Here is a 24,830-nt window from a genome sequence, read left to right as displayed (position 1 = left end):
ACTATCGTCAAGGGTCATGCAAGGAGCTTTTTTTTCCAGACCAATTTTTAAAAACTCGTGTATTATGTGGACTACATTAAGAGAAAATTAAATTTTCTGGACCTTACTTGTTGAGTTTGACTATTTTTGTTATAATTTTATTTGAAAGCGATAAACTTAAAAATGTAAGTTCTTATTCTTTGCTTTTCTACAACCATAAAAGCCGGGCACACAAATTAAGTATAAAGAAAACTTTGACAACAATGAAATGCAAGTTAATTACATTGGTTTCATATAAGGGGTGATATTGTTCTGCTGAAGCTACACTGATGCTTATACTCAGAAGGCAGTAGCCTGTTTCAGCTTGGGTTCTTTTGGGTTTGGCGGGCCTGTCTTCCTGGGGGCCATGTGATGACTTAATTCTTCTGCTGCTTTCCTCCATTTGAATTTACAGGAAGTGTTGGCTTGTATATCACTGGCTGCATCATTTAAGTGTCAGCTCTACCTCTGCACCTCTTTTCTGTTTAGCCAGAGATTATAGAGTATCACTGAATACCAAGGCAAGTATAAATGCATGCAGCAAATTGTATACCAATATCTAGCCTTAGAGGCCTAATGTAGATGGTTTAGAGTTTGGTCATATTAATTTACTTTAGATTATCATCAAAAAAGCGTAACTGAGAAATCTGCAAACAAACTGTAGACCTACAAGAATATAAATCTGTGTTGCCCATGGGCCCAATAGAACAACTTTAGAAGTCTCCAAAGAAGAAGAGGCTAGAAGTGTCACCAAGGCCTGGAGGTCCCGGTGATCTTGTCAGGGCACATGGTGAATATTTCCCTCCCGGAGCCCCAAGGAGCCCGAGTGTGAAAACAGGAGTGAGAGAGAGAAGCCAGACTGAGAAGGTCGTGATGGAGAAAATGCACCAGGTGTACCTGTTAAACCAGCGGGGGTGGAGGTGCAGCTGCCTGCTTCGTGCGCCGCTCACCTTGAAAGGGCCAACGTCTTGTTTATTGCCTTCCACAGTAAATGACCGCATTCAGATGCCACAGGCAGGGACATGAACCTGGAGCACGGTAAAATACTGCTCGTGGTGCCAGGGTATAATTTTGTTTTTAGATTTTTGCATTTGGGGTTATCTTAAAGCAAGGCACACTGTCGGTACAACAGAAAGAGAATTGTTGGACTTGCTGTGTGCGTCTTTTACTTATTCACTTTTAAAAATTTTTTTTCATTGTAGTAAGAATGTGTAACATGAGATTTATTCTCCTCACAGATTTTTAAGTGTACAATATAGTATTGTTAAGTATAGGTGTGATGTCATACAGCAGATCTCTAGAACCTACTCATCTTGCATAACTGAGACTTTATACCCCTGGAGTAATAACTCCCCATTTCCCCTCCCCCCACCCCTGTCTCTGGCAACTACCTTTCTATTCCCTGCTTCTGTGAGTTTGAGTGTTCTAGATACCTCATATAAGTGGAATCATACTGTGTTTGTCCTTCCGTGGCTGGCATATTTCACTTAGCATAATGTCCTCGAGGCTCATTTGTGTTGTCACACATGGCAGGATTTTCTTCTTTTTTTTAAGACTGCATAATATTGCATGTACCCTTCAGATGTATACTAAATGCAGTGCCTTGTCTTAGTCCCACTCAGCCACCTGGACTCTTTCTCCTCTGTTGCCAGTTCTCTTGTAATTGCCTTCGTGGTGTGCATTGACTGGGGTCGTCGTAAAGAGATTGAAAGAAGGTTCCAGAACCCAAGGAAGGGCTGAGGTCTGAGCTGGAACTTGATTGGGGTCAAATCCCACAATGTGTGGTGTTTGCTGCCTCCCTGTTGTTTCTAGAGGGTCACTATTACAACTTACCATCGAGCTTCTATGCACTGCCTTCTAATTTGGCTCCGGAGGTTTTTTTATCTCTTCCTCTCTCTATGAAAACACCTGAATCGTGGTGAATGAGATTAATTTCTCTTGTCCCCTCACCTTTTAACTTTCCCCATTGGGCTTGGCTCTGCCACCCCACCCAGCCATCCCTGCGGTCTCTGCTCTCTCTGGAGGCCACCAGTGGACGACCCTAGTGTCCCTGACAGCAGAGGGCTTAGGCAGAAGGCAGCACATGTTTTTTCTTTTAAAACAATGTTTATTCACTTATTTGTTTGTTAGTTTATTTATTTTAGAGAGAGGGGAGGGGAGGGAGAAAGAGAGGGAGAGAAACATTGATGCGAGAGAGAAACATCGATCAGTTGCCTCTCATGTGCACCCCGACTGGGGGACCATACATGCCCCGACTGGGGACCAAACCCTCACCTTAGGCATGTGCTCTGACCGGGAATCAAACCAGAGAACTTTCGCTTTGTGGATGACACCCAACCAATGGAGCCACATTGGTCAGGGCAGTGGAATGTGTTTTGTGAGATCCCAAAGGCCTGTGGCTTATAAGCCCATTGAAATTCTACCCAAAATACTAGTCACATTTTTCTAATCTGCAACCTCAATACTCATGGATCCCATGTTTTATAGGTGGTAAGTTAAGTGGTAATTGAAGTTTAAGTTTTTATATAACTTATTCTTATTTTCTTCCAATGGCCTATGAGCTAGAACTTAAATACAGCTTCGCTGTAGTTGCTTCTTCCTGTTTAGAAAGCCTGGCATAATATTTTGTCTTCTGGGCTCAAATAGCCGTGTAATTACTCTGTAATCATATAGTAATTAGCATGTACTATATGCATTTATTACATAATTACATTCCTGGAGGATTGCATGGCTGTACTTACATTCAGCATATCATTTTATATACTGTATAATGAACAAGTATATAATTTGTTGTTTTTCCTTTTATCCTAATTTTGGTGTACTGAGAAGGAGCTGGAAACTTCTCCTCCTGCGGCTTTGTTTATGTGGAGTTGGGCAGGTGCCTGAACTCCCTAGGCCTCTCTCAATACCTCCTAATTATACATCGAAGAGAGTGCTAGGAGCTTGTGTTCCGCCATGCACTCCCAGGGTCTGCACTCAATATTTCCTCCTTGTCTCGAACTCATTAAGTTATGAGCTTAAAAACTCCGCGCTGATTAGAGCTCCCAGCACTGCCAGGTGAACGCAAGGTCTCGCTGGAAACAGAGGAGGTGGGAGCCGCCCGGGCCCTCAGCACGGTGATCACGCCCGCCTCTCTGTCATTTTGCAGTGGAGCACATTTCCAAAGGAAACAACTGCCTGGACGCCGCCAAGGCCTGCAACCTTGATGACACCTGCAAGAAGTACAGGTCCGCCTACATCACCCCGTGCACCACCAGCGTGTCCAACGAAGTCTGCAACCGGCGCAAGTGCCACAAGGCCCTGAGGCAGTTCTTTGACAAGGTCCCGGCCAAGCACAGCTACGGGATGCTCTTCTGCTCCTGCAGGGACATCGCCTGCACCGAGCGGCGGCGGCAGACCATCGTGCCCGTGTGCTCCTATGAGGAGAGGGAGAAGCCCAACTGTTTGAATTTGCAGGACTCCTGCAAGACAAATTACATCTGCAGGTAAGTGCCGGCGGCTGGGGGGAGGGGGATTAATGGGGTGGCAGGGAGAACTTTGTGGCTGCTTCTGTGTCCAAGCTCCTGTCTCTACCAGGGGAGAGCCAGGAGGGGTGGGCAGTCATTGGAATGAATTGGCCAGAAACTGACCTCTGCCTGACACACGGTTCTTCCAAAACTGGTCAGGCTCTTGTGCTGGGGGAGGTTCCCATCTTTAACCCAGGGCAAGCTTTGAGAGATGCTGGAATGAGGAAAATACCTCCGGGCTTAGTAAGCAGGGAGAGGTGCCTGAGGCCAGGTGAGCTTGAAGGCACATGCCCACTCCCTGCGCCCTGAGATGCGCCAGGGGGCATGGGGTGTGGGGGTGTGTGAAGTAAGTCAGGGGAGGGGTGGGCTGGAGATATGGAGGCTCTTGGCCATCAAGGTCAGAACACTGGAGGGGACCAGAGAGAGGGACTGAGCTGTGTCTGAGCCCTAAAGACAACTTCCAGGATCCCTCGGTCTGTTCTGGGCCATTTATTCTCCGATGTGGTTAGGAGGAGGGATCACCGTGCTGGTTGGCCATGCTTCCAGATCCTGGCCTCCATCAAGCAGGCACCCTGCTAAGCCTGGGACCTGTTGTTGAAAACAGTCATTCCCTTTGCCCTTTGGCCACTTATTGTCTTAATGTTTGAAGGAGTCTATGAACAGCCCCCCCCCCCTTTTTTTAAGCAATATTGCATTAGGTGGAGGGAAAGAGAAGGTCTCTCTTCATGCCTCTCTCACTTGCCCCCAACTGTCACAATCAACAATGTGGTGGGATGGGAGTCCTTCCAGAGCTTAGGATTGACTTCAGTTGCTGATAGGAGCCAGTAGATTTTGATAAACAGAGAGGTAAGTCTTTGTAGCCTCAGGCGATGCTGGTGTGGCACTCAGATGCAGACGCCTGTGAAGGTTGTTGGTTCCTTGACTGGAGATTCAGCTGAGGCATCACAATGACAACATTTGTACTTGGTCCCCAGGGTAGAGCCAGGAACATTCAAATGTCATCTCTGACAAAATCCTAGGTGCCCAATAAATGCTCACAGTGGACAAGTAGATGAGAGTGTGTTATGTGTTTGTTTTCACATAGGTGCCCCATTTCTAAAAAGCTGGAAAAATGGTCTGATATATTGAGGATGCCGGTGGGTGATGTTTCTGGTCAATTTAAGTTTTATTCTGGAAGACTGCGATCCCTGCCTTTCTTTAAGCTAGCTCTAAGAGTGACCAAAGAAGAATAAAAGCAGAACCCTCTTCTGCTGAAGATTTTCTGAGAGTAATGTCCCTCCACTTTAATTTCTTTTTAAGTTGAAAGCAGGTGACCTGCTCTATGAGGAAGAGCCCAGGTGATCAAGTGGGTCTTGGGAGGAGCCAGGTAGTCTTCCTCACTCCCACACCCCTGTTCTGTGGAGAACCTCTTAGCTGCGGGCTCGGATCGGGGTGGTCTATGCTAGAAGGGGCAGGGCCTCACTACCCCTCTGACCTGGGGAAGCCACTCAGCCAGGGGTCACAGACCCCTGCAGGAGGTGGAGGTGGGGGGAAGCAGGACACAGCAGAGAACATGTAAGAGTTTTGCTCAGGGCGTAGGATATTAGGGGGCCGAGACTCTGCAGACCCCTTTTCTGAAGACCTGTGAGTCTGACACCCAAGTTCCTGGGCCCCTCCAGTCTTTGAGCAGAAGGGATCCCTCCTCTATGAGCAGGACTGGGTTTCCAGGATTTTCCTTGTCTTGAACCTGGACAACTGTAGCTCTTCCTTGTCTCTGCATTAAGATGTTATCTTGTTCATTGACAGGCGCAAGTCAGGACATAGCTGGTGGAGGGAGAAGTGGGTGGGTTTTTCACCCACAGGACAAAGGCTGGGAGGTGGGGGAGGGCGTGGGGGTGGAGCCTTCTCTTCTCACCAAGGTCATCTTGCACAGGAGGTCGGGAGGAGGTCCCCGACATCCCCTACCCAGGCTGAAATTCCTGGCCTGCTCTTCTAAAAAGAGAGAATCCTTAGAGGGTTGGTGTGAATGAGTCGCATCGGATTGCTTTCCGGTTAAGCTATAGTGACAAATGGCAAGGAGTTTGGGAACTCAGGGTGCTCTGGGCAGGAACCTGCCTATAACACGATGATTCAAGTACTATTTCCGGCCTCAGACTGACCTGGTAGGAAGGTTCCAGGAATTGTTTGTCTTGTATCCCCATAGCATAGTGTGGCGTCGGCTGATGGAGCGGATGTGAGCAAGGGGCAGCCCTGGCCCAATATCTGACTATGCCTGGTTGTGCCAAAGCCAGGATATGACATTGGCCACTACGCAGAGGCGGGGGGAAAGTCAGCTGGATGTGGTCTTCGTGCTGCTGCCTCATTTCTGGCTCCAGGCAGAACTCGGAAACTGTTTGGGAATCCAGATCCTGCACTGTCTAGGGACCCTACCAAGTGAAACTTACCTCAGTGTGATGGATGGCCTTTCTGCCCCATCTTGAGTCTTCCTTGGGAAGGTGAATCAGGGACTTCCCCTGGTGTTATCTGTCGTTATTTAGCCCATAATTCCTTTCCAGAGCCTGGACTTATTATTCATGATTACCTGCTCCCTGTCAGTTGCAGGGAATGTAATTTAAGCTGCTAGGTAGTCTAGTGGTGTTTCCTTTGATCAGATTTTATTCATTTTGTCTTTAATTTGATGCCTTTCATTCCACTCCCCTTAACCCATCTCAGGGAGGCCCTCGTTCCGACCCAGAGCAGCAGCTGGTACCCACTGGAGCCAGGGCTTCTGAAGGGTTTTGCCTTCCATGGACTCTGATCCACCCCCATCGGGAGAGAGGGGGTGAGGCTGCTGGGATGACTTACGGCTTCATCTGCGAATCCCCAGAGCACAAGGGAGGGCAAGAGGGAAAATCACTTCCTAAAAACCTCATTCTTCGAAAGCTCACACTTTCAAACGCCCTACCGCCATCTCACGTCAGCGACGACCGAACAGCAGCTCGGGCTGGTGAAAGCTTCTCCACGCTCGGTGTTTTCCAGTTCCGCTCCCAGGCTCGCTTCTGCCAGGGACCAGCGGAGCCTCTGTGAGCAAAACCCATCTCTCTCTCTCTCTCTCCCGCCTGGTGCCTTCCAACAGAGGAGATGCAACGCAGGCTTTTCCGTTTGACTTTGTTTTGCTTTCTTCCATTCCCTTTTAGGGAAGCTGACAGGTTCCCTTCCTCTTGGGGTTGCCGGGGAGAGACGCGCGCTTGCCGGTGGGGCCTCGGAGCTTGTTAGAGACAAGCACCCGCGGAGGTGTTATTAGACGGGTGTGATGAGATGTAAAAGCTGCCAGTCTTCCCCTGGAGCACAGCGTCTCCCTTGCCGGTCTCCTTAGGGTCGCTTTCTTAGTGCCTGAAAGCTGTCAGGCCTGGGTTTGGCCATAAAGGAAGCATAAACCTTTCTTCCTGATCCCTGTTGTTATATATACATAATTTAAGTGTGTGGCTTACCTCCTTTTCCCCAAACCCTGATATCCGAAGTAAGCTCAGCACCTGAGCGCTGCTGCGGGGTGCAGCTAATATCTTCCTATCTCTTTTATTTTTCAAATTAATCATGAAGACGCCTCAGCTATTTTATTACCAAGATAGCTAGCATCTTCCTCTTGAATGCCCCTTCCTGTTTATTTTTTCTAAGAATTACAGTGTTATATTCCCCAGACCCATTAATGGTGCTTCCAAAGCCAAGCAAGGAGGGATCGTGAAGCTATTGACCAGTCCATCCGACCATGTGGCAGCTGGAAGCAGCTGGGAGGGTGCCCTGTGGTCCAGTGGCTAAGCCTTTCTGAGCCGTTCTGCGTTTACAGCAGAGGTGCTGCATCCTTGGGCTTCAGGGTAACAACTCTTAGTCCGCCCTCGGTATGGAGCTACCATTTCCCAGAGCAGGACAGTTTGCCCTAGGGGCTGGGTGCTAGGGGGTTCCAGCCAGAAACAGCCCTCCAACTTGAACACATTGTATCCCAGGTTCTCCCTGTCCTGACAGTGCATCCAGGTGGAATGGAGTCATGTGCCTCCTCCCTCCCTCCTCCTTTCCTCCCTCCCCCCTCCTTTCCTCCCTCCCTCCCTTCCTTCTTTCCTCCCTTCCCTTAACATGGGATCTACCCTCTTAGCAGATTTTTAAGTGCCTAATACAGTACGATGTTGTTCAGCAGATCTCTAGAACCATCTTTCATAACTGTAACTTCATACCCATTGACCAGCAACTCCTTGCTTTCCCCTCTCCTTAGCCCCAGGCACTCACAATTCTATTCTTTACTGCCAATGACTGATGATTTTAGATACCTCATATAAGTAGAATCATGCAGTTATCTCTCCTTCTGTTGCTGGCTTATTTCACTTAGCATGAAGTCTCAAGTTCATCTGTGTTGTTGCTTTCAACAAGAGCTCCTTCCTTTTTAAAGCCTGCAACACTGCTTGGCCAAGGATATCTCATTTCTTCTAGAAAGATCCTGGTAATGCTGCACCTCAAAAGACCTGTATGCCCTCTGTCCCCAAGTCTTTCCTGGTCCTGCTGGAGATTTACTGACTTTCTGGTATCTGTCCCCATAGTTTTCAGGAATGGTGGCACCGGTTCTACCCCAGGGACTGAGGGTCCTATAATTATATTGTGGACTTCTGGATTGTTCTTTTTGTTTGTTTGTTTGTTTGCTTGCTTGTTTTTAGCAGAACCAACAAGGTCTCCTTTGGTATAGCTCCAAAAGAGTAGCATAGGTCATCTCCAGAATTCTGCACAGCCTGTACCACGTTGTCCACACTGAGGCTGACCTTTTAAACTTAGAGGAAATGTCGTTAAGTTGTTAACCAGGACAGCTGGGGAAACATGCCACAAAACCACGCAGCACATTTCGGCTCCAGTCACTCACTTGATCTGACAGTGTTAGGGCAGCTTTAAAAGGTGAGGAATGTGTTTTATTCACCTGGGATCACACCCCTCTCACATGGCAAACTGTGGACCTTAGAGACCAAGGTCATGCTCCACTGCCTGGCTGAATGCTTGAGCTGAAAACTGAATTCTACATCACTACATCCAGCCTTGTCTTGACACGCCACAAGCGCAGGAGAAAATGTCTCAGAGGATAATTAATGCCTAAAATGAGATGCGTAGATTAATTTGGCACTTAATTTTATTTTACGCTGATTCATTCACAAATGGAAATCAGCAATTAGACAATGCAAACTTTTGAACCATGGAAAGGAAGTTTCGGGAATATGAGAAAATACAAGTAAAACATTTTCCAGTTCATTTGAGCAATTTTCATTTCAAACGATTACACGAGTGTCTTTAGCAATGTGTTCTGAGTGCCAAATGGCTCGGTGTTTAATGCATTCCACCTGTGCAGCTGCCTGCCACCAGCCTCTGCGCTGGAGGCCACCTGGACTCCTGCAGGGGCCCCCGCGGGTGTGCCCAGGGCTTATCGAGGTACTGGGAGAAGAGCGAGGATGACTGACCTCCGCCGCCACCTCTTCCTCGATCCCAGCAGGCAGGAGGAGTGGGCTTCTTGTTTGCTCTTCTAGGTCTCTACCCTGAGCCTGTGTGGTTGAGATGAGACTGGTGGCTGGGTGGCAGTGGGGGACAGTGCTCAGCATCTCCCTGGCTGACAGGGGAAACCTGAGCTGTGAGTCAGGCGGGAGCCTGCTGCAACCTGCTCTGCCTTGTGGCCTCCTATCTCTTTCCTTATCTCTTCTTTGGCAGAGACAAGTGTAAAACCATTTGTCTGCTCCTGTAGGAGCCTGTCGCTGAAAGAACGCTTGTCTAGATTTACTCCGAATTCCCCTCCCTCCAGCTGGCCCCTTCCCTGCGCCTCCCGAGCTCCGAGTCTCTGCCTCACAGTCCTTGCTCCTTCTTTCGCCTGTCTGCGTCCTCAGCAAAGTCACTTTTGCCATGCTTGGCCGTGAGACAGAAAGAATCAGACTCCTTCTCTTTCCATGGGAGCATTGTGCAGGTGATTAGAGCCATGTGAACAGATGGAGTCTTGGCACCAGCCTCTGTGACTGTCTTTCAGTGTGAAAGTGGATGGAAAAGGAATGGTTTGAATCCATCCAGGAAGCCCAAACAGGGTGCCCCATGCGTCTTTGCAGGAGAAGGTGTCATAGTTGAGGGTCTCAGGAGCTAGACTCAAACTTGGCCTCAGTGACAGAGAAGGAGGGAAAGTCAAGTAGAAGGAAGGTGCTTAGTTTGGGGGGGAGGTGCAGGGAAGGGGTAGGATGTGGGAACTCAGGGACTATCCTGGAGTCAGAGGGAGAAAAATCCGTGTAATATGAAGGCAAGATGTGGGGGGATCCTTCGATGCCATGTTGAAGTGTTAGATTTTATCCATCAAAAGTTTATAACGGAAGAGAGACGTGATTGGCTGGGCCTCAGAGAGCTCCCAGGTGGAGTGAGGTGAGGCCAGGAGGCCAGATAATTGCACTGGACTAGATGAGAAGGGACCTGGGGGACAGCGTGAAAGCTGTGACGCTCAAGAGCACCTTGGAGGGAAGAATTGGGTGACTTATTGATTGCCGGCATAGGCAGAGGATAGCGTGGGCTTCTGTAGCCTGGAAACCCTGCAGCCGATGGTGCTAAGAACCATCACGGGGAACTGAGGAAAGAGGGACAGACCTGTCTCTTGCCTTGGAGGCGAGGAAAGAAGATTGTGAATTGTTCTGGCCGTGCCAAGTGTGCAGGGTGCGTTCATCAAGGGTCTTGGTCCATGATGGAAACCTAGCTTAAACTCGCTAATGCTGGAGAGAGGGGTGGTGATACCTCATGGGACAGGGGAGGGAGGGTAGGTAGTTAGGTACGGCCAAGACTGAGGGCTCAGGGTACTGTAGCTCCAGTCTCACTTCTCTGTGCCCCTCTGCTTGTCTGTTTCCTTCTGTGGTACCATTTCTTGGGGAGCGCTGCTGCCAGCAGCTGCCTGCACATGTCCTATCAGCTCATGATCAGGTAGACAGAGACTCTTCCCCCACTGAAACCTGTTAGGAAAACCCCAGTTAAGAATGTTGATTGGCCTTGTTTGGGTCACATTCCCATCCCTGGACCAACCACTGAGGCCAGAGGCAAAGCACACTATGGCCCAGTTGCAACCATCTTTAGCAGTTCAGTGCCAGAGGCCGGGAAGGAGTACTGGGCGCTCCGTGCATCAGGATGTCCATGTGGAGATGGCAGGCTTGTACAGCCAGGCACTAGGAGGTGAAGGCATGGCTCTTCCAATGGCCCCAAATCCGGAGACGAGCTGCCCCCTGCCCTTACCTGTCTGGCCTCTCCTCCAGCCACCCTGCCTCTGCTCCCTCTGCTGCAGCCGCAGTGGTCCCCTTGCTGGTCCTCCACTGTGCTTCCAGGTGTTTGCTCTGGCTGGTCTCTGTACCAGGGCCACGCTTTCCCCCAATGCTCTCAGGCAAACTTCCTCACCTCCAAGGGTCCCTAAATGTTACCCTACTGAGTAAGGCTTCCACTGGTCACTGTGTCTAATACTGGACATGTGCACTCCCAGTGTACCTTTCCAACTTTCGGTTTTCCCCCAAAGCACTTAGCACCTGCTAACACAGTATAGTTTTCTTATTTGCTTTGATTACTGTTTGCTTCTTCTCTTCCCTGTACCTTAAGTCCCCAGTCAGCGTTCTCCATCTGTGACATATCCCAAGTGCCTAAAACTATGCTTTTTATTTACTAAATATTTGCTGAGTGAGTAAATGAGTGAATTAATTTAAAACATGAATGGATCTCAGGGAAGGGGCTGGGATGTAGGGGTAGATTTTAGAATCATCAACACAGAGGTTGTTGAAGATGTAGGTTAGAATTTATTCCCCAGGGAGAGTGAGTGAGAAGAGAAGAAAGCCAAAGACTGAAACCTTGGGAACACCATGTCTATAGGGAAAGTGTCTGAAGAGGCCTTAGCGAGGTAGGAAGTTGGAGTAGTGGAGAACCAAGCGAAGACCTCAACAAAGCGGACAGGGAACAGAATCTTAGGATTAAGGAGTGGTAGACATTGGGGTTAGCCACTCATAGGGCAGGCGCAAGAAAAGAACTCAGAGTGACACTGGATTTAGCACACTGAAAATACATCTATCCCTCCATCCATCCCTACATCCCTCTGTCCATCTCTCCATTCATCTGTCCATTCATCACCCATTCATTTATCCATCCATCCATCCATCCACCTGTCCCTACATCTGTCCATTTCTCCATTCATCTATCCATCCATTCGCCACCCATTCATCTATCCATCCATTCACCACCCATTCATTTATCCATCCATCTACCTGTCCTTACATCCCTCTGTCCATTTCTCCATGCATCTATCCATTCATTCACCACCCATTCATTTATCTGTTCATCCATCCATCATCCATCTAACCACCCATCGATCCATTCATCAGCTGGCCTGCAGTTATTATGCCAGGAATAAAAACTGGGCTTCTCACCTATAGCGCAGAGAGGAAAGCAGGCACACATACAGTCTTGACAGCATGGAGTGGCTGTCTGTGGTCAGGAAGGTACAAAGTACTTTGGGAGAATAGCCAACACAGCCTGGCGGGTCAACACGGCTTCCTGGAAAAGCTGCCACCTGAGCTGGGCTGGGAGGATGAGTGACATAGGAGAGGGCAGCTGTGGCAGTAACCAGGCAGAGGCCTGGGACTGTGGGTTTGAAGAACGCCTGGGAGGTAAAACAATGGCCCATGTGCTGGGCTTGACAATGAGCAGCACTGGTCCGCACAGCTCGCAAATGTCATCTTTCATTAGCACAGCTGCCCTGCACAGGGTCAGCCAGTGGGGTGACGAGCCCAGCAGGGCCCATGTCCCACGTGGAGGAGTTGGGAATCAACCTGGCCTTGCTAACTCTGAAACCTGGTTTCTGTCACTACTTCCAAATGATTGTCTTTCATGATGAGAATACAATGTTCTTACATGGTTCAGCCTTATTGCCCTGAGTTGCAAGCAGGCAGACTGATAATCCCAGGCAGTCTCGGAATCCAGGCGCTCTCTACGGCTCAGTATCTAAGACAGCATCAGCTTTAAGACAATTTTCACGGAGAGTCAGGACATAATGTCCATCAGAGCCTCTTAGCATCATTTAAAAGGAAAAACTACTCAGGTAATACATGCTCATTAAGTTCTTTATCTAATTTCCTTTTGAGCACTCATTGCTTATTATAGAGTGGTTTCTCTGTGACAGCTTAGTGATGACAAGAGTCACTTCTACAAAGAGGAAAAAAATCCTCCTGGACCACAATGGGTTTGTTTTTATTCTTTGTTTTTTGTTTTATTGTCATTATGAACTCAGTCACATTTATGGAGTACAGTCTTTTGATCCCAAGGGTCCTAGGATGTAAGTAAGCCATGTGCACATTTCCCAGGAGCCCCCGCTCACCTGATTGGACTCTGTAACTCCCTGCTGAAGCATCATTGAAGTTCTGAGTCCTCAGCTGTCAGTCCCCCCAAGGGGACAGATATCAAGGACCTGGCTGTGTATCTCCTGGGAAATGAATTCTGTGCTCTCATAGAGTAACAACTGGCTCTAAATAATCCATGGTTATGTCACCGACTTGGAGTCATGCAAGTGTCTGCCCTCCTACCTGCTCCATGCCCTGTGGTTAATTCATTAAATCACAGGAAAGCCTCTGCTTTGTGGACTGCAGCTTGAGCACAGTGCTGGTAAAAGGTGTGGATGGGGAGAGACCTGGAATCATGCCCAGAGGTGCCAAAGGGGGTACTTAAAGGGGTCTCTGGGGCCCTAGACTCAGACCTCCCTGTGTGAGACTGCAGGCAGCTAAGAGAGACCCCGACTGATTCCCCCACCCCCAATTGCTTCATGCAGCTTGTTCCTCTTCAGTGGCTCTGCCCAATAGCCATTTCATGTTCTTGGACCCATGAAGTTCATATGCAGGGAGAACTAGCTTTGCCTTCACGCCCTGACCTAAACATAGATTTTACAATCTCTCTCTCTTTTTTTAATTCTAAGGGAAGGGGATGCTTCCATTTCATACAGCTCAGATGCATTTTATCCCCAAAGCAAGGAATGGGACATAAGAATGGGGAAAGGGAGACTTGGTATTCCCAAGAGGCCGCCTCCTTATCCAGACAACAGCCTGTGGGGTCCAAGGGCATCCTGTACTGGCCAGTGCACATAGCCTGTGACCCAGAGCCATCTCAGTTTTGGGTGGGGAAACCCCCCCTCAGTGGCTGGGTGGCTGTCATATACAATGAATGCCCATGTCTCACAGCCAAGCTTGGCCCTTCTGTTCCACCCAAGGGGACCCCCAGAGCCCCGCCCAGGCATCACCCCAAGTTTGCTATCCTGTAGTCGCGTTAGAATTTCCATCTCCGTGGGCATTTCCAACTCAGTGACTGGGAAATCGCTCTGTAATTTTCAAAAGCAATCAATTATGCAGAAAATGTGGCCTCCAAGAATAACAAGGATTTAAAAGAACCATCAATGTAAAAAGCAGTACACCAAGCAGAAGTGGGGATTTTTTTTTTTCCTTCCAGTCACTGTGAGTGTGTCCCTGAGGGAGGCGGACTGGGCCCTCATCCTGGTTTGGCCGATTCTAGGATGGGGGCAGCTAACGGCCTCAGCTTTATATCCACAAATGGAGGTAATGACTCCACCTTCCCAGGGCAGCTCTGAGGACTAAATGAGGTCTTTGTGCAAATCCATCAACACGGGGCCTGCCGCCTAACACAGCAAACACTCAGTCTGCCCCTCTTTTCTCCCTTTGTCCTCGGGGACAAAGAAAGTTTAAGATTCCAAATGTAACGTTTCCCCCCAGTTTCAGGCAGAGGCTTTCACTGTAAGATCTGTGGGTGGAAGGGGCAGGTTCTCACTGCTTCACACTTGTACGCACCCACGGCTTTAAGCAGCGCGTGCAAATGTCAGCCCCCTCTGTGAGGCTGTGTTGCTAAGTTTTACACATCAGCATCTTTTCAGTCTTGTTCCATTAGGGAAAACTGGCAGACGGAGGCGGGGGCTGACAAATCCAGGGGTATTTGGAGCGTGTGTCATCGCAACAACATTCCTGTCCAGAACAGACAATTGTTGACACACAAAGATACACACAGGCAGGCGTGAATGGCGCTGGCCACGAGACCGATGGGCCTGGAGGCCTAGATTCACCATTGTGTGACCTGAATAGGCGTTGGGGGCCACCGGCAGCCCGTGCTGTTTCACTGGCCGGGGTAACTGGGAACAGAGGGTTCTTAGAGGTGCTTGCGCCCGAGTCAGTGACGCCAGCTGCCCAGGAAAGGGCAGTCGCTGACTCAGTGCCTGGATGGGCACCTTCCTCACTTCTGGGTGGGTCTGTGCTGTGAATCATCCGATCAACACGTCAGGAAGCGAGCTGCCACCGGGGGCAGAATAGCTCGTTGTACAGGACTCAGTGGCCCCAAGTCTGCAGAGCCTGGGACGTCGTGGCAGGAACGTGTGGATGATGGTGAAGGGGATGAGGAGGATGACGAGGAGAGTGACATTTACTTGACATTTACTGTGTGCCAGGCACTGTGCTGAGCAGTTCACAGCGACCCTGGATGTGGGGGCTGTCATCCTCCTCCCCGTTTCACTGATGACGAGTGCGATCTTGAGCAACTTCTGCGGGTGCCCAAGCGGTGCCGTTGGAGTGAAAACGCAGATGGCCCATTGGATTCTGTACTCGGGCTGCCTGCTTCTGGTACAAAGTGTGCAGATCTTGCTGACCACCCACGGGGCTTTCCTAAGACACTCTAGGTCTGTGCAACTGCATACTGGAGGTGACCTTATGGTCACATTGATGTATTCATTTTTTTATATTTTAGAATTTGCTTTCAAAAATTTTTTTTCAAATCACAGTCTACATTCAATATTATTTTGTATTAGTTTCAGGTGTACAGCAAAGTGGTCAGACAGTCATGTGCGTTACAAAGTGTTTCCCCTGACGCTCCCGGTGCCCACCTGGCGCCATACAGGGTTCTTACAGTGTCACTGACTGCACCCCCTGTGCCGTACTTTACATCCCGTGACTCTGTCACTAACAATCCGTACTTCTTAACCCCTCACCTTTCTCACCCTGCTCCTCAGCCCCCCTCCCCTCTGGCAACTGGCACTCTGTTCTCCGTAACTCTTATTTTAAAACAAAAAGCTTAAATAAGAGACCTTTGAACCTCATCAAGATAGGACTTAAGTGCCCCTCAGCAAATATATTTCACATTGCATTAAAACAGTGGTTTTCAAAATTTTTGGTTTCAGGGCTCCTTTACACTCTTAAAAATTACTAATGATCCCAAAAGGCTTTATTTTATCTGTAGGAAAAATATCTATCGATACTTACCATATTTGGAATCAAAGCTGAAGAAATGTTTACATATTTATTACTTTATTTAAAAATAATGCCAGAAGCCCATTACATGTTATTATCAATAACAGAATGTATTTTCACTAACGATCACTATATTCTCCGAAACAGAAATATATTAGGGAGAAGTTGGCACTGTTTTACACTTTTACAATCTAGCGTCGCCTGCCTAGACGATGCCACTACTCTCTGCTTCGGTGTTCAGTCTGTCGCATTATCCCATGTCCTGCGGTCTTGGGGAAAGCTCCACAGTACTCCCATCAGAGAATGAAAGTGAGAACGGCAAGTAAGAACTTAGCATGGCTGGGAACTTAGTTTTGACCTCATGGGCCCTACAAGGCCCTCTGAGATTACCAGAGTGCTGGGACCTCACTTTGAGAATGGCTGCATTAAAAGGGCCAGAATAATCTCGGGCTAGAAGACATGTGTGTGCACAAAAGTTCCTTGAACTAAGACAGCCTGGGTGTGTGTGGCTGCCTGTGCCCACCAACCAGCTCCTGCAAGTCAGGGTCGCAAGGCCAGGACATGCCAGTCGGTTGGGGTGGCGGGGCTGTGGGGTGTCGTGAGAGGCCTACGCTGGAGCCTGTCCTGGAGGAAGTGGGTGCTGGGAACATAGTGACAGCTTCCCACTAGCTGTCACTCTGTAGCTGGGTGGCTGCTGATGTCCCTGACCCAGCTTGGTTTCCGGCTCTGAGTGATACCTTCCAGACAGACAGCCCTTTCTTACCTTTTTTTGGCACAGCAAAGGATCTTAACATCAGATTCAGCTCAGTGATGCAGAACTCTGGGGTCCTGTGTATACACACTTTGTGTCCAGAAAGACTCTGGTGCATTTCTCTTATGTAGGGGTTATGGGGGTGTGTCACAGGTAAGCCTCTGCTCCTTGGAAAGCGGGTGGTGGTCTTGATGTGAGCCATCTCAGGTACAGCCACCCCCTCTCTGCGCTTCCTGCCTGTGACCATTTGCCACGGAAAGAGCTAAAGGATTATAATGACATGAGGTCAGGGATGACCCTTAGAATCGGAAATGCCAGGAAGCTGCAAGTTCTAGATTCCCATGAGTGCCCCGCAGTTGGAATTCCTGTTGGAGAGTTAGCTGGCTCCATTTGACAACTTTGAACTTCTTTGGATGGGGGTCTGGGGAAAGAAAATGGCATCTCTCCAAGAATGTTCACTCCAGTAAAGGACCTCGACGCTGTCCTGCTAGAAAACCTTTCTGTCAGAATGGACAAAAGCCAATGGAAACACCTCTTCCATGGTAGGTTCAAAAATTCAGGTGAAAACATTTTTAGCTACGAATGAGGTTTATGGTCCAGGAAGGGTGCTTTTTGCTTTGTGTTCTGGCTGGTAAGGTTGGTCTACTCACTGGTTCAGCAACACTGGGATGCCAGGTGTTTTGCAGGGCCCAGAAGGCCAGAGGTAAGCATGTTGTTAGCAGGACACACATGCACGGGGAGGAGGCGTGGGGTCAGGGACTTCTCCCCATTGCCGTTGCTCCAGGGCATCAGTTTCTGATTCATGAGGTCTGGGTGGACCTTGATAACTTGCATCCCAGAGCAGTGACAGTGATGATGAGGATGCTGATCTAGGGTCCGTACTCAAAGATGCACTGCCTTAGGAAATGTCAGCCAGGTGACCCAGGCTGATGGGCGTCACTCTGCTCTCAGAGGGATGCGCAAAGCTGAGGATAAGAGGTGGCAGCCAGATGGGCCCTGCAAGGCATTGACACTTAGGAGGGGTCACAGGAGAGCCAGTACAGTCGTGGCTGGGGTACCCACACGTATTATATTTTTATATTTTTAAACTGCAAGCACAGCTAAAGAAACAAAAAATGCCCAGCAATTCTGTCATTATACTTTATTGGGCCTAGTAAAGATCACCTGTATCTACGTACATTGATTCTGGCTTCTCAAGGGCCCAATTCACATGAAAATGGCAGCAAAAGTCCCAGCACCAGTTCTTCTTGCAGGGCTCTTGGGGGTAAGTATGAGCTTGAGAATCTGTGGTCTTCTCGAAATCTGACTAACTCTCACCAGCTCTATGACTTTGGCTGAGTGCTGACCTCTCTGGACCCCACTGGCCTCCACTGTGAAAAAGGCTACATAGGCTGGTCGGGTGATTGGGTGTGAAATGACACCGGCCTGTGAAGCACAGGGCATAGCAACTGGCTCTAAGTCGAAGTAGTTGTTTCTGAGATAGTGTCTGGAACAATCAGATGCATCTGCCATTTCTCCTCATTTGTGCTGAATCTGTAACACCAAGATGTCCATGATGAGTATTGATCTGGAGGTGATTGGAGCGATAGTGCGTAGCACTTACATTCATTCCTTCACTCATTCAACAAATATTGCGTAAACATCTTTGTGCCAGGCATGAGCCTAAGTGCCACCTACTCATGATGAAGCCAAAACTGTTAACAGAGTGAAGATGTAAGATAGAAAATGATGGGCTGGGGGTGTGGACAGGAGGGCCAAAATGGGTGCCCCCCCTAGGGGCTTGGAACCGGGGGGAGGGGAGTTGGTGGGAGGGCTGAGGACAGACCCTTGAGATCGCTGTAAATGGGTCAAAATCATCTGCAGAGCAACCCGTGCAATACAGAATTTGTTCAGATTAGTTTTTCTTTGGGGGAAGAAGTTATGAAATATCCCCCAAACAGTTGACTCATCAAGCGAAAGTCTTCCAAACACAAAACTGTTGGGAAACCGCAGGATGTGGGGTGGAAGAGAAAGGCTCCATCGGTGTTTTGGAGAAAAGAACCTTAAACATACGTAAATGGCTAAGTTTTCCTGACGCGGTTAAGAATTCAACGTGTTGGTTTTAACATTGCTGTAACATCTGAACTAAACTTCCATGATGTTCTGGTAAAAATAAATGAATAAAACAAACAAACATACACACATACATCCCTTAGGTTTGCCTGTGTGGGTGGCGTGGCTGGAGGGACAGTTCATTATTAAAACGGCTTATGTGGACCATGTAAATCAGCTGCACTGCCCTGAAGAAAAGAGAGGTCCTGCAGTTCAGTAGCCGAGAGCTTTTGGATAGAACGTAGAAAAGCTGGGCACGAGACGAGGAGTGTTGGTGGCGAGAGATATTAACCATGAGACTGGATTACAAAGAAGGCGTATGGATTTTCTGACAAGCGGAGGATCACCCTCTGATGACAATGGACTAAGGGATGTATTCGCTGGACATATCACAGCACAATTCCCTGTCTCCTGAGCAAAAGGAAGGAAGATGTTAGGGGCTAGCTGTTTGCTGAGCTCAAAGTCCCTGTTGACCTTAAAACAACTTGCCTGGAAGAAAAGAGACCTCGTGTACATTTACCATTGAGTACGATTTTTCCTTAGAACATCTGAGACCCTATTAAAGAGTAATAGGGGATATTATTTTCCTATGTTTCTGCTTAAAGTCTATGTGTGCATGTGTGGGCTGTTAGCCATTCAGACACCGGTTTGCCTCCCTGACACAGAAACTCAGTTTCTTTCATGTTTGGAAGGTAAATTAACATTCTGATAAGTTTAGAGTTTGGGGTACAGGCACCTCAGAGATACTTAGTGCTTGTCCTTTGCAAGTGGTGGCAAGGGAAGGAGTTTTTCAAATTATTAAAGTCAAGGGAGCCTGTGTAATTTAAATTTTTCATCTTCTGGGAACCCTCCAGAGAAGCAAAGTTTGACTGAAGTTGGCCAGGTGGCATTTGGGATAATTTCTAGAATTTACCTATGTTTCCCAAAAATAGTTAGACATTCTTTTCTCTGGCTATCACCATCACGATGTGAGCGCTTCCTTGTTAGGGTGCAGACAGCACCTCCTTCCATTTACACAGGCCTGATGCCCACCGAGCCAGCCCAGGACATCGCATGGGGACCCCATGTAGCGAGTGACCAGTTGTGTCGTTACCTCAGCCTGCTTCCATGGGTGTGATTTGCTGGTCTATAGAACGCATTTCTCTGCTTGAAGGTATGGAAAACACACAGGAGAAATCTCTCCTTCTCTTCCTGGTACGAAGAAGCCTGATATTAATCATGACTTTATCGAGCATATACAGGCGTCAAACAAGTGAATTAGTGACCTCAGGACAAGGAGTTTCGCATGCCAAGTGATTAGCAGGTGGATTCTAAGGGAAACATCAGTGTGGTCATCTCTACCCTAGGGCTTCATGGAGGCCTTGAGGCCCCCGGGGACAGACCTCTGGGCTGGTCCAGAGCAGAGAAGGTGCCAGTGCCAATGAGTCTCGTCCTCATCTAGGAATCTGGAACATTCGTGAACAGGTGTTAGGTGCCAGCTACACCTAATCCTCCAGGGACGTTTTGAAGGCCGTAGTGACATTCAACTGAAGTGAATTTTCAGAGAAGTTCAGGGACTTGCCTAAAATGTCATGATAGTTGAATTGAAATTTAAGCCCTGGCCCATCTTCAAATTGTTTGTTGAAAACCTCTACTGTAGATTGCTTTTTCGTAGTGATTATGTCTTCTGTTGCTGATTTAATAAATAAGCACAAGCCAGGTGGCTTTAAACAATAGGAATTATTTTCTCCCAGTTCTGGAGATTAAAAGGCCTACACAGACCTCACTGGGCTGAAATCAAGGTGTCCACGGGGCTGAATTCCCTCCGGAGGTTCTAGGGGTGGATGAATCCATTTTCTTGCTTTCCCTCCTCTCCTCATTTCTTGGCTCAAGGCCCCTCCCTCCATTGTCAAAATCATCAAAGGCCAGGTCTTGGCCAGGTGGCTCCGTTGGTCGGAGCTTTGTTCCGTGCACAAAAAGGTTGCGAGTTCAGTCTTCAGCTGGGACATGTTCAGGAGGCAATCAATCGATGCTTCTCTCTCATTGATGTTTCTCTCTCACATCATTGTTTCTCTTTCTCTCTCCCCCTTCCTCTTTCTCTAAAATCAATAAACATGTCCTCGGGTGAGGATTTTTCAAAAAGTCAGCAAAGGCCAGTCCAGCCTTTCTCACATGGCATCACTTTGACTTCCTCATCTGCCTCCCTCTTCCACTTTTAAGGACCCTCGTGATTACCTGGGGCCCACCTGGAAAATCCAGGATAATCCCCCCCACTTCAAGGTCCACAACCTTAATCATATCTGCAAAGGCCCTTTGTCTTAAAACATTTCCTGTGTTCCAGAGATTAGAGTGGAGACTTTTTTCAAGTGCCATTATTCTGCCTATCATAGGTAGTGTTTCTTCTGAGCGTCTATCTTGGTTTTAATATTGGTATATTATGAATTATGGAAGTAGGCATTTCCCCCCTCTTCCCAGATGTTGGCACAGGACCAAATCAAATGCATAGCTTTCATCCAGCTGGCAGTATGTGCCCATTTTGTACCAGCTGTCTACTACCTCTGTCTTACTTCTCTATGGCCACCAATTTCCTCACTGATTTTTTTACATTTATTCTATTGCATTAAAGCTACATCAGAATGCATCTCAAAATGCTTTCTGAAGCAAGAGAGGGCATAAATAATTAAATGGAGCCATGGAGGGTGACCTTTGTAGCCCAGGGCTCCTGAGAAGGTCACTTGAGCTTCTTAGGCTCCAGGACAAATGTGAGGCAGCTTTGGATTCACCCCTGCAGGTGGAGGTGCCTGCAGAATTCTACACAAAATAAATCCACACCATGTTGTCTGCAGATTTACGCTCTGGGTCTGCTAGTGAAAGATTTGTTGAACATCTAGATTTCTATGTCTCCTTGAGGTGCAAAGTCACACAACTGATTTCCAAAGTTTCCCTGCACAAATATAAAAGACTCATCGGACAAAATTTACTCTTAAGGGGCTGGAGCGTATTCGTCACCTGCTGGTATCCCATCAGAAAGCTATCGGATAACTTCAGCAACCAGAAAACCTCCAATGTCTTTTCTTCCTCCATTTCATAAAGCAAGTGCTGCCAGGGTGAGGGTTTCCACACTAATGGACAAGTTGTAGCACGGAGAGTGTGAAGCAGCTTGATTGACTTGGCAGCACCGCTTAGGGTCGTTTGCCATGTTCTGTGCTCCCATTACGACTTCCAGTCTGCTTAACCAGGACATCAGTTTGTGCATTGGAAAACTGGTTGATGGTTTGCGGAGGGGGCCCTGGCTGAAGGGTAGCTCTGGGGCATCTAAGCAGAGGCTGATGAAGTCCCTTTCTCGGTTGGAATGGATTCCCTTGCTACTACTATAGCTTGCTTTTCAAATGGGCCACGTAGAGATTAGCTGTCAAGCCCCATCAGCCTCTCTGCAGATGCTGATGGATGGTTGTCAGCGTTTACAGGCACAAGGTGGCTTCGTGAGGGATGCCAAGACGGATCCGATGCTGCCCTGGACTTCCCTCCGAGGGGCTGCCACAGTGCGATGTGGTCAGAAAGGCTAAGGAATCACCACAGCTCTTCCCTGAAGCCTGCCAGTCACCGAGCTCTCACCCTAGAGAGTCTCCGAGCAAGACACATGGGCAAAAATAAAGCCTGGCTCTACCTGGGTCCCTGCACTGCTTCCTCTGTGGGTAACACTTTCTCACAGCCCTGTTGGCCAAGCTCAGAGTGCAGTGACCACAGCCTCCAGTGACACAGGGGCTGTCAAGGAGCCAGACCAGCAACCGCCATCAGGGTTCCTTCGGGCAAGTGGGGCACGGGGTTTTGTAAAAGGGCTTGTGGCCTCTCGCATACCAAAAGTAATGCTGAGCAGGGACTGGGGAGAGTAGGCATTGATCTCTGCTTGGCCACAGAGCCCTTCCCGTCCCAGAAAACAAGTCTCAAAGGCTTCTCAGACCTCAGAGTGCTCCATCCCAACAACATGGGGCTGTGGTCCGGCTGAGTCACTGAGTGACACATTAATAGGCAGAGGCTTTAATCATCCCACCTGGAGCGGAATCCATGGTCAGGGGCTGAGGAACACAAGATGTACGAGCTTTGGGCACCCGGGCCTGGGGCGTGTGAACCTGCCCCAGGGCCTTTGCTCCCGAGTGACTTGCTGTCTCCCAGATAGGGGAGGACCTGGGATTTCTGAAGGGCAGCTGAGCCCCCAGCTCCAGAGCCTGTCCCCAGTATATACGGGGCCTCTACTCTGAGGAGCCAGTGTGCACAGTCCAAAGTGGGGAACAGTAAGACCAGAAACCTGCAAAGTATATTACACGGAGGCTCTGATTTGCCAAAGGATGCTTTCCAGATGTGCTCTCCAGTAGGCTGCCAGGGAAGGAAGACTAAGGTAATTTACTAAAAACAGAATGAGAAAAATCTGTTTTGTGTCACTGTAGCAGAAAATTGCCATTACTGGGCTCCAGCTCTGTCATCCCAGGTCTAATATTAGCAGCATGTTTTTCAAATTATTTTTATTCTGCATAAGAGATTAGCAGTATTAACAACCTTACTGATATTTAGTCATTTTAAACATATGCCTTTCCCTCCTAAACCCCTGAGGAATGAAGTAGCTTTTCTTAAAATGATTTTAGTTTATGAGTTCATAGGACTAAGATGTCTTCAGTGACACCACGGGGTCCCCAGCTTGGTCAAAGGGGCTGACTTCAGCCACACAGATGTAGCCTGTTCAGAGTACGCAATGTAAGAGGCAGCAGAAGACAGACAAAGATGTATGTTTCTCTGTGTTTGGTGTGTGTTTTTATTACAAGGGCTTAACATTGGAAGAGACCAGGGATGGGGCAGAAAAAAATGAAGGGATGGGAAGTTCAAGTTTATTGGGCAATGCGTATTCTGGGTTCTGGGTGAGGCACGTGAGGTGTCTGTCATTTCGGGCTCACTGCAGCCATTGAAAGTGATGGTAGATGGCATTGACCCCATTTTCCAGGTGAAGAAACTGAGAGCTGGAGAAGTGAAATAATTCCCTAAGGTGTTAGCGCTTAAAAGGTGGGGCTGGGACTGGAAACAGGGACGCGTCACTCTTAGGTCTGTCATGCTGTGCTTCCTGGGACTGAAACCGGGGACTTTAAAGCCCTCATGCACACATTGGGTTCAGAGACAAATGCTAGTGATGCCTTACACAAGCAGATTCATAAAGGGATCTGGTCCCCAGATCTGGGTGTCTGCTGGAGAGTCACATCTTGCAGTCCTGTGTGGGCAGTGGTGTGGTCCCGAAGGCCCTTAGTAAGGGGAAGCCCAGTTTGCTGATAGACTCGCCACCCTCTTGTGCTGAGCTCCGTCTTCACCGTTGGCCCGTGCTGTGTGCCTGCGCTGAGTTCAAAGTGCTGGCTGAGGCTTAATCAGTGGAACAATTGGAAGAAGGCCCTGAAGAACAAGGAGGGGCTTGTGCCACCACCCACTGTGAGTGTGACCCTGGCCAGGACCCGAACCTTTGTGTCCCTGAGCTTGTCTGTGAGATGAGGGGCTCTTCTAGAAAAGTTGTTAGAGTCAAACGCCTTGACTCTAAAGTCACATGCAACGGCAGAATGCAGTCGCGGGTAAGAGAAATAGTAATGCTTTGAAAACAAGTGGGTTTTTTCTCTTCTTTTCCCAAGTAGCTTCGAGGGTCCCATAGACTGTATTTCTGAAGTGCGTGGGAGAACCAAGAGTTTAAGGAATCAAGCCACGTATTTAGGGACTCTGATTCATTAGTGTCAGAATCCAGAGCTCCCCGAAGATCTCACAAGTCTTAGTCCGGGGCTCCATTCCACAAACCACACACCTCATGTCCAGGTGTGGGGTTTGTCCTGGAAAGACATTTAAAGGATTAGGATAATCCAGCATGGGTTAAATTGGGCATTTATAGTATGCTTTTGACCTGTTCACCATAACACTTTCTCCTAAAAGTGTTAGGAAAAAGTAGGTAAACGATTTCCCCCCCACTGTCAAAAGACCATCTGTTGTTTGAGAAGACACTCCTAGATTTTTATCGTCATAATCATTTTTCTATTTCCAGTTAGCAGCAGGCTTCTTTTAATATGGTAGTTTCTGCACAAACCACTGTTTTCTCTTCAGCAGACTTGCTAAGGCCAGCTTGGCATTTGCCGGCATTTTGCTCCTCTTTAAGGCTGGGAAGTTTTCTCTTTCAGAGGAGATAGCTTTTTCCATTAGTGC

The 24,830-nt window shown here is 48.4% G+C and overlaps 1 protein-coding gene across 1 annotated transcript in view; it reads left to right on the top strand.

Annotated features, from left to right (window-relative positions):
- Window positions 1–24,830, top strand: part of GFRA1 (GDNF family receptor alpha 1) — a 193,098-nt gene that overhangs the window by 128,560 nt on the left and 39,708 nt on the right. Inside the window, exon 4 of the mRNA XM_090279561.1 lies at window positions 3,167–3,503. Within this exon, the coding sequence (XP_090135687.1) occupies window positions 3,167–3,503 (337 nt within the window). The remainder of the gene's footprint in view (window positions 1–3,166; window positions 3,504–24,830) is intronic.

The sequence above is a fragment of the Furipterus horrens genome, unplaced genomic scaffold (assembly GCF_987537825.1).
Source record: "Furipterus horrens unplaced genomic scaffold, mFurHor1.1.pri manual_scaffold_5, whole genome shotgun sequence".
NCBI classification, from domain to species: Eukaryota; Metazoa; Chordata; class Mammalia; order Chiroptera; family Furipteridae; genus Furipterus; species Furipterus horrens.
The sequence above is the reverse complement of the archived record's forward strand: the minus strand, read 5'-3'. Positions and strand labels throughout refer to the sequence as shown.